General features: G+C 36.5%; 1 protein-coding gene across 1 annotated transcript; it reads right to left on the bottom strand.

Moving 5' to 3' along the window:
- Nucleotides 1-5,891: 5,891 nt before the first annotated feature.
- On the bottom strand, nucleotides 5,892-9,401 carry sstr2a (somatostatin receptor 2a). Its single transcript, XM_016535799.1, has 2 exons — nucleotides 9,274-9,401; nucleotides 5,892-7,822 (listed from the first exon to the last, which is right to left on the bottom strand). The coding sequence occupies exon 2, from the start codon at nucleotides 7,758-7,760 to the stop codon at nucleotides 6,618-6,620; it is 1,143 nt and encodes a 380-aa protein (XP_016391285.1). The 5' UTR covers nucleotides 7,761-7,822; nucleotides 9,274-9,401; the 3' UTR covers nucleotides 5,892-6,617.
- Nucleotides 9,402-10,689: the final 1,288 nt, after the last annotated feature.

Raw genomic sequence — 10,689 nt, 5'->3', positions numbered from 1 at the left:
ATTAATAAAAAACTTAAATAAATAAATCTGTCTAAAAATGCTGTCTAAACGTAACTTTTATTTTCCAAATTTCACAAATGCACAGATATGTCGAAATAAAATAATTAAAAATGAATTGATAAGTAATAATTGTGACCCTGGAGCACAAAAGCAGTGTTAAGTCGCTGGGGTATATTTGTAGCAATAGCCAACAATACATTGTATGGGTCAAAATTATTGATTTTTCTTTTATGCCAAAAATCATTAGGATATTAAGTAAAGATCATGTTCCATGAAGATATTTTGTAAATTTCCTACTGTAAATATATCAAAACTTAATTTTTGATTAGTAATATGCATTGCTAAGAACTTCATTTGAACAACTTTAAAGATGATTTTCACAATATTTTGATTTTTTTTGCACCCTCAGATTCCAGATTTTCAAATAGTTGTATCTCGGCCAAATATTGTCCTATCCTAACAAACCACACATCAATGGAAAGCTTATTTATGCAGCTTCAATTTAAAAAAATTGACCCTTATGACTGGTTTTGTGCTCCAGGGTCACACATATATTGTAATAATATATGTATACTATTTAGTTCAGTAAATGTTTTTCAATATATATTGAATGATATTTTAATGCCATGTTATTTTTTTTATAATAATTGTATATTTTAGAATATTTTAATGTCAAATTGTTTAAAAAAAATAAAATAGTAATAATTTTTGAACAGGTTATTTGTTTGATCAGAGCATCGACACAGTAACGTTTTGACTAAGTTTGGTCTGGAAACTGACAAATGCCAAACATAAGCTGGTACTAGCTCTTGTTTCAGATAATTATGATGCATCACGCGGCTTCTGTTTCTTGTAGGCGCTCACGAGACAGAATTTTAAAGACATTCAAACAAATGAATCTTCCAGCTGAACGCTCTCTTGCTGTAACGTGAACTAAATGACTAGACGAGGGAGGACACATCGCTGGAGTTTTGTTTCAAAAGATGAATAAAGCTCCCTAATGTTTGCAGACAACACAAAGAGCGTTCCCGAACTGTTTTATTTCACACAGACACCAAATCGACACGGTGTTGGATTCAAAGCGAAACTGATCGCACACTCATTTGAGCACATCCTTGCACCTGCAGTTCTTTTAAATAGACCTCAAGTAGACGAGTGTTTTTCTTAGACTACCTACAGAAACCGGCAGAAAACCTATTCTACTGGCAACAGGAAGGTCTGGTGAGCATGACAGCGCTGACACTGAGCCACAGAGACAGATGGTGTCTCCTCGCAGGAAGAACTCGGTCCATACTCCACACCTGTTGACTCCGAATGACAGCAAAAGCCTCGTTTTGAATAAACCCTGCATTGATAATGTCTTTGGTTTCATTGTGTGCCAGTCAAGAGAAACACGAGGTTTAAATGTTAGTTGCAAGGCACAGGGGTTTCATTTGATGTTAATAGTAGCCTATTTATTGATTATACTGTACAATAAACCTAAAACTGTCCATAAAAATATGTATATTTGAAGTATGCCAGTATTACGCTGATCTAGATATTGCCTAATGGTTTTATTTAGTGCCGTTCAAATCGTTTGGGATCACTAAGATTTTTTATTTATTTATTTTTTAAAGAAATTAATATTTGTAGTCATCAAGGACGCGTTAAAATTAACAAAAGTGACAGTCAAGACATCTGTAATGTTACAAATGAGTTCTATGTCAAATAAATGCTGTTCTTTTGAACTTTCTAATCACCTGTGAATCTTGAAAAATAAAATGTATCACAGTTTCCACAAAAATATTAAGTGTCTTTAACATTGAAAATAATCAGAAATGTTTCTTGAGCAGCAAATCAGCATATTATACTGATTTCTGAAGATCATGTGACACTGAAGACTGGAGTAATGATGCTGAAAATACAGCTTTGATCACAGAAATAAATTACATTTTAACAGATATTCACATAGAAAACAGCTATTTTAAATTGTAATAATATTTCACATTTTTACTGTATTTTTGTTCAAATAAATGTATATAATATTTTAGTAAATATACACATTATAATCATACAATCATAAACTGAGCAAAAAAAAAAAAAGACACTTGCATTGCATTCACTGGGTTGTAAGTATACTGAGCTTGATTTGATCATTATACTGCACATACACAAGTCAAACTGAGCATTGTTCACACTCACAAGCCTTTATTTGTTTGGTAAATAGCATTCACTGGGTTGTAAGTATACTGAGCTTGATTTGATCATTATACTGCACATACACAAGCCAAACTGAGCATTGTTCACACACAAGCCTTTATTTGTTTGGTAAATGAATGTAATGCATTTCATTTTTGTCAATAACAACACTGAAAAAGGTTGGCGGTCACATGTTTCTCAACAATTGTCAATAACTACAGGTCATACACATGATGCATAATCCATATACAAGCCAAAAGATACAAAGCCATCTAAGATCCGAACGCAAGTCTACAATCCTTTACTTTTTAAATAGAAAGCGAAACCCAAACTGGACAACAGAGGGAGACATTTTGCAACAATATGATTGCAAAAAAAAAAAATTGTTTTTGTAATACATCTTTATAAGTCAAGATTTTCTGATGTGTCATTATTACAGCAGTTAGTCAGTTGTGTTGAATTTGACTCACAGATTACAAACAAGATTAATTTCTCTGTAATATGTTTGTAAACTGGGGATTATTTTACATGATTAGTTTACATGACCAGCCACTTTTAAACACAAATGCATACACATAACTTTAGAATATTATATATTGCACCTCACAAATGGCATAATATTACATTTTGGCAATTTGCATTATTTAGTATTTTGATTGAAGCTTTAAAACAACTGTAATGTTAAATGGGAAACACTTTACATTAAGGTTTCATTTATTAACTAAACATGAACTAACAATGAACAATACTCCTACTACAGCCTTTATTAATCTTAATCAATGTTAATTTCTAAATTTACTAATATGTTTTAAATCATATGTAATTGTACAATATAATTGTATTTCTATTAGTGCATTAGCACTTTACATTAAGGTTTCATTTATTAACTAAACATGAACTAACAATGAACAATACTCCTACTACAGCCTTTATTAATCTTAATCAATGTTAATTTCTAAATTTACTAATATGTTTTTAAATCATATGTAATTGTACAATATAATTGTATTTCTATTAGTGCATTAACCAATATTAATAATTGCTTCAAAATATATCACTGGTTTCTGTTAGACAATGCATTGCTCATGCTAACAAATGAGACCTTATTATAAAATTTTATAGTTAAAAGTGATCAAATATGTAATGTTCTCTACTTAAAGAAAGGATCGTTTAAAATGAGTTTGCGCCTTTGTAAAATTTAATTAAAACGCAATCGTGCTTTCTCCACAAATGACCTGACAACAAGAGCGTGTGAGGAATCATTTAATTAGACCTGAGGATTATTCTGCTTAAGTGGATTGTAATAAATTGGATCTTTAAAATAAACAGCTGGGCCAGAATTGAGCTGTGGCAGCTTAGCAACGAGGAGAATGACAGGCACGTCTCAGCGCAGCCTGACGTGAAGCTATGCTACATCCTTATGATCACACTCACACACATTCTAGGAGAAAAGCAGCACAAAATACACAACCTTCATTCCATGCAACTACTGAAGGAGGTGAGAGATGAGTCATTCTTTCAGATTTAACGGAATACTTCGTCCACACAAAAATGAATATGGACTCTCATTCTGACGGCACCCATTCACTGCAGAGCATCCATTGCTGAGACATTGATGCAATGCTACATTTCTCCAAACCTGATGAAGAAACAAACTCATCCTAATCTTGGATGGCCTGAGGGTGAGCACATTTTTAGTCAATTTTCATTTTTGGGTGAACTGTTCCTTTAATCAAACAGATGTATGGTATGATGAAGAATGACAGACATCTTTGAAATCTGTCATTAACATTAAGTTAATGCTTTTGTACCCACACCATCAGACTCACCAGAGAACTCTAGGCAACTTGACATGAGATACAACACGGAAACATGACACACTAACACACACCCGGTCAAAGGCACACTGAACTCAACTCAAAGTACGTGACAAATAACCACTTTGCCGTCATCAGTATTTCCCCAGGTTTCAAAATGTGTTTGTTTTGATCCTAGAAAAAAACTGAACGTGAACTCATTCACTTTGCAACACTCGCAGCGTAACAGATCTGATTCTGGCCTTTAGAAATCAGACACACTAAAGTAAACAAGTTCAGTTTTAGCCCTTCGCAAATGTTAAAATGATCTAAACCCCTCAAATGGGCATGAGCTGAATACGTTCTGTTGACGCCCGCTCAATATTTACACATTATACAGCTTTGTGAGCAACAGCGGTTTTAAATCAGCAACTTATTTACAAGCACACAACAGCAGATGAATTGATTGTACATTCAGGTGGAGGGTTTATTGTTAAAGCTCTATGAATGAACGCACACGGTCTCTGCGTGATTATTTAAGGCACTTGCAGCGTCGTTTTATCAGCCTTGCTAGAATAAATAATTGTTTTTAAAGTCCTCCAAGCAATGCACATGTAAAGCAGCTGCTCTGATGCGATTCAGAACAGTCCATGTGTAGTGATGCTTCCACATTATTGTGACGGGATGCATTCATCACAATGATGGTTAAAGGCTGTACATCTTATGATTTATAATGAGGTATATTTTTTACAAGAAGAACTGCGTAATTATGCACTTGTTTGAATACTTTTCTCAGAATAATGAGTGAACTGCATGCCCTCTTGCATTCTCTGTCTGGCTCACTGCTCTTTTGACCCTCATTGCTATGACTAGGTGAGTGAGCAAGGACTTGTGTTTGTGACACCAGGAGCCAGGATTTCTTTGCATCTCATTTGCCAGACGATGAATGCTGATTTAGTACCACCAATGGCCATACGGTGACTTCATACTTTATTTGCACAATTAGAACATAATAAAAAGTTCTATAACTTTCTAAAAGTCAGGTAATGATAAAGCTCTAAATTAAACTAAACATTAATCTAAAGCTCTGTTTCAAAACCTAGTGTGCATTTAAGGCCATAATGACTCCTGATTCAGGCATTAGTATGTTGCAAAGGTAACAGCAATCCTCTAATAAGCATAAAAACACATAACACACAAAATATGGGTAAAATAGTCTATTTTAATTAGACTTCCCTATGATTTTTTTTTTTTACTGTGCATTCTAAGATTACCTTTTTTTATGAAGGATACTGTATAAATACAGCCTTAGAAATTTCCCAAGAAGGAGGTATCTTAAATGGTGCTGCCCAAACGTTTTGGAGCAGCATATAATGCTGTTTAAGTAGGAAGCTTAGTAAGTTTTGTAACAGAGCCCATCTTTTCCTCCCCCTCTCCTCTGAACCTTATGAACATTTGCTCTACCAAAATAAAACTCTACTGGGAACCAGAGGCGAAATGATATGCATGTAAACAAGATATTCTAAGCATAATTCACTAAATAAACAACAAATAAATATGCCACCGAAACATACATCTTTTTTTTTTTTTTTAGATTTCGGAGATGTTTTATATTCAGTGATTTGGCCTTGTCAAGCACTCACTCATCTTGTATTCATCATCATCACAAAAAGCCTTGAATAACAAGAAGCCTCTAACAAGCTTGGCCTTGTGTTTCCATAAAGAGAATGAAATAATGTTTATTATCCGTGATCTTGAATTGGCGGTAGACTTATCTCTTAACATTAAAGACAATTTTGGCATTGAAGTGAACATACACACATAAGAAAAGGATACTGTATAAATACAGCCTTAGAAATTTCCCAAGAAGGAGGTATCTTAAATGGTGCTGCCCAAACGTTTTGGAGCAGCATATAATGCTGTTTAAGTAGGAAGCTTAGTAAGTTTTGTAACAGAGCCCATCTTTTCCTCCCCCTCTCCTCTGAACCTTATGAACATTTGCTCTACCAAAATAAAACTCTACTGGGAACCAGAGGCGAAATGATATGCATGTAAACAAGATATTCTAAGCATAATTCACTAAATAAACAACAAATAAATATGCCACCGAAACATACATCTTTTTTTTTTTTTTTAGATTTCGGAGATGTTTTATATTCAGTGATTTGGCCTTGTCAAGCACTCACTCATCTTGTATTCATCATCATCACAAAAAGCCTTGAATAACAAGAAGCCTCTAACAAGCTTGGCCTTGTGTTTCCATAAAGAGAATGAAATAATGTTTATTATCCGTGATCTTGAATTGGCGGTAGACTTATCTCTTAACATTAAAGACAATTTTGCCATTGAAGTGAACATACACACATAAGAAACACAACAGCTTCAGAATTTCTTCAGACAGTTACACCGAATAGAGTTATTTACAGTAAACGACATTCGTTTGCTCATCGCTTAAATACACGAGATAAGTCAGATCAAGTTCATGCAAATGGACATTTTAAGACACTAGGATGTCCTAAAAATGGGGTTTGGGTTGCGTTTAGATGTGTATTGTTGTTCTTAAATACTAAATCTCTCCCAGCGCAGGTGGTTTAACGAACAGATTTCATGTAACATCTAATCTCAGCAGTGGCTTTTATCTCCTCAGATGCTGGTTTGAAGGTCTCCGTTGAGCAGCGCGGCGTTGTGCGTTTCCGTCATGACGTCGTTGACCATTCGAGTCCTGTCCTGTCGACTGTCGCTGCGCTCGATCTCATCCAAGCCGCCGACTCTTTTAAGACACAGGACGTTTTGGAAGCTCTTCTTGAAGTTGTCCGACAAGAAGGCGTAGAGGATGGGGTTGGCGCAGCTGTTGGCGTAACCCAGCACCACCACGAAGTCAAAGGTGCTCTTCAGCACAGGTGTGGTGGGAACGGTTCCGGTCACAGAGGTCACATTGAATACGTAGAAAGGTAACCAGCATAAGACGAACACCACTACTACGATAGACACCATACGGGTGACTTTCCGCTCAGAGCGCTTTCGTTTGCTGGAGCCGACTCGCATGCCGGAGGATTTCACCTTTATGACGATCAGCAGGTAGCACATGGAGATGACTATCAGTGGTAAGAAAAACCCCATGAAGAAGGTGTAGAAGATGAAAGCGGTGTAGTAGGTGTTCTGTGGCTCCGGCCACAACATGGTACACGTCCTTGCCTCATTCTTTTTGGTGTTCACACCGCTGTAGATCATAATCGGTAGGTTGACCAGCAGAGAAACGCCCCACATGGCCAGGCTGATGATTTTGGCCATGCGCGGCTTTCGCCATTTGGTGGATTTGATCGGATGCACCACGGCCAAGTATCGATCGAAGCTCATGACCGTCAGAAAGAAGATGCTGGTGAACTGGTTCATGGAGTCCACGGTTAGGACGACGCGGCATATCGCCGATCCAAACGGCCAGTGGAGCAGCGAGAGCTGAATGGCGATGAAAGGCAAGCTCAGCATGCACAGGACATCCGCCACGGCCAGGTTCAGAATGTAGATGTTCGTGACGGTCTTCATCTTGGCGTAGCGCAGGATGACGTAAATGACCAGGGCGTTCCCACAGAGCCCCACCGCGCAGACGACGAAGTACACAAACGTGATGACTGCCGAGCTGGTTTGGTCGAAGCCAGGGTGGGTGCTATTGTGAGGGTAAATCTCCAGGCCAAAGTCAGACTCGTTCCCGGGGAAGAAACTATCATTGAGCAGGCGGTCAGGGAGGGACATGTTGGAATTGGGCATAAACGTCCATTTCGTGTCCATTTTGGCAGTGTTTGGCAGTGTTTATTCACCAGGGAAAGAGAGTCTGCAGTTTAACGCAAAACCTGTGTGCATTTATAAAAACAAGAGATCCGAGTTAACAAGCAAGCTCATAGTTTGGAAAATGTCACACCTAGATCTGCCTTTTTTTGTCTTGAATAAAAGTAAAACCAAATTCTTCCAGTTTACACACAGTCTTGTAGACGTTCGGGCATATATTAATGCTGCACTGTAGCCCTTATTTCCACATAAGAATGAACTAGTTGTATTCAGACTCAATGTTAATATGATAGTTCAATGCACACCACAAAATTGTAGAAATTTTAAAAACTTTATATTTCATCCCTGAATTTTGAGAATCTATATTAGTATTTTCACTTCATGCATTTGAGCCGTATACAAGATAAATGGGTTTACGTCAGCATACTAAAGTTTGGGAGTCCCACAACCCACATACGAGTGGATAAGACATGGATGGAGCAACCATGAATCTCAAAAAAATAATCGCTATTTATGGAGTGAAAAAAGCATGCAATAGAAATGTGAATTATAAGATGCGAGCGAACAGTAGACTGGATTTATATCTGTTCTGCTGAGAGACATACAAATAAAAGCAATATAAAAACACATTTATGTGGCCAAGTGAAAATGCATGAAGTGACTAAATGTAAACAGCCTTTTTATCAAAACTGATTATGGATCCAAAGACAGACTTTTACTTGCCCTGCAATTTTAAGGTCACATGCTGCTGGATTGTCAAAACTGCTAACAGGTTTGATCTAAAACTTTGGATAAACAAGGACTTTACCTTGTCTGTGTGCATGGTTTCTGCAGCTCATTGACTTTTGCCCTAGCAAATATTGGTTTCATTGATCTTTTTTTTTTTTTTGAGTAAACAGCAGAACTATTTGATCTAGAGATCCTCTAACAAATGATGCAATTTTGCTTCACAGCTCATCCGAGGCTCAGATGAACGAATGAATGAATCTAAAAGTGAAGTACTGCAGTGTCCATCCAAATCGTGTCTGTCTTCATCCCATACATTACCACAGCATCTTAAACTGAGAAAGAACAGCTCTACAGAAACCCAGCTGAGATCAAATCATAGTTTCCTACACTTAAACAGACTCTCTTTGACGGTTCAATCATCTATTTAGCAATTAAATAGACTATTCTGTTTCCTCATTCTACATTCATCATTCATCATATGATTTTCAACCAGTACACGACATGTCTAAATATATAATGTCAAAATGGCAAATATGAATCAAAATCATGTTGGCATTAGCTAAAACAGCCACCTTCGACTAGTCTAACAATTTTACCTAAAAACGTCTATTAAAAATTCGTAGAATTACTAGCGTTCACTTTTTATGCACAAATAAAAAGTTAAATAATAAATAATATACTGACAACTGCATGCCATGCGAATTAAAAAGCTGTAATAAATAAATAAATACACATAAAAAAGACCATTTTAAACCCTGCACTGATGCATTTCATTTTAATTATTTACCTGTAGTTTTTGGACACCTTTGGAGATCCATTCCTGGAATATAACAGCTTCACATGCTTCCACTGACCACCATAACATCACCGCAAAACTGTAAGAGCAAGTGCGAAATGCACCTAAGAATAAACGACGCTCGGACTTGACGCCTCCTGATAAGCCCGCGCGCGTGCGTTCGTGCGTCAGGACACCGGCAGTTCGCCTCAGATAACAAACGATCGTTATTTCTGTGGGAAACAAACTAAAACATTCCGCGTGCAGATGGAGCTGCTGATCCGCCGAGCGCTCGCGCTTCTTGATATATCCTGCGCCGCGGACGAGATGCATTAATCTCAACGACGTGAAAGGCTATATTCAGTTGTTTTTGCTGTGTGGTCTTGATAAGGATACGGGAATATGGCAGGGGTCAAAATAATTATTTATACGAATCCCCCCCAAAAAAGATGTTTAAAATTAGATTGGAATTAAAATAAATGCATGTGGGAATAAATTCAGAGACTTTAAATGAGTCATATCATGAGAAATCATATCTTCCCTGCATTCTTTGAGATAAAAGAGGTTGATGTAATATACTGTGTGAACTCGAAACTTGCACCATGTATTGAAACCAAGCTGTAAAACGGACACCTTAAGCTCTATGAAACGGGGAAATAAGCTATTTTCGTTGAATGCGCACAACTTTTGTCCCATTAGCCGCTATTGGTAAAAAAAACTGAATGAATAACAAAGTGCAGTAAATGGAAAAACTATTTGCGCTATTTTCGCAATATGTTTAAGGTTCTTATAATGAATCCCAGATAGCACACGTACGTCTGCAAGATGTCTGTTAAAGATCGCTTCATCTGGAAAGCATCTGCTGTGTACAAACATCTGATAGACGTCTATAAGATGTCAGTTTTACATGCACTCGAAATCATAAACATCTTAAGGCAAGACACTGCAGGTGAATAGGGTAAAAAAAAAAAAAAAACTAATAGTTATCACCTTACTTACCCAGCTGATTGATTACATTGATAATTGCAAACATTTTTTGTATTACAAGTTTTCTAAAATGTTAGGTTTAAATATGCAAATGAGTCATTATTTCATTAAATATGTGCTCATTTGTATACATTTCTAGTACAAAAATCTTAACACTGCAGATGATGTCAGTTTCAAAATTCTTGTTTAATTTTTTTTGACATGTTAGAGTCAAAAGTTTTTACAGAGGGACTCACTCCATAATTCAGAAAATGCTCAGAATGGACAGAAAACACTATATTTTCACAATTGTTTGGGTATTAAAATGTTGCATATAATCAAGCAAATTATATATGAACAAATCCCTCTGTAAAAACCTTCAGGATATAGACTATAGGAATAAAAATGTAAAGTCTGGTGTGTGTAAGTGCTACTGAAGTGGAGATTTATGGCTCAGTGTAG

The sequence above is a fragment of the Sinocyclocheilus rhinocerous genome, unplaced genomic scaffold, assembly GCF_001515625.1.
Source record: "Sinocyclocheilus rhinocerous isolate Xijiao unplaced genomic scaffold, SAMN03320098_v1.1 scaffold546, whole genome shotgun sequence".
In the NCBI taxonomy this organism is placed as follows: Eukaryota; Metazoa; Chordata; class Actinopteri; order Cypriniformes; family Cyprinidae; genus Sinocyclocheilus; species Sinocyclocheilus rhinocerous.
This window is presented reverse-complemented; position numbering and strand designations above follow the sequence as displayed.

What these genes read in the sequence shown, in the direction of transcription:
- sstr2a (XM_016535799.1), bottom strand. Translation starts at nt 7,760, where the DNA reads ATGGACACGAAATGGACGTTTATGCCCAATTCCAACATGTCCCTCCCT.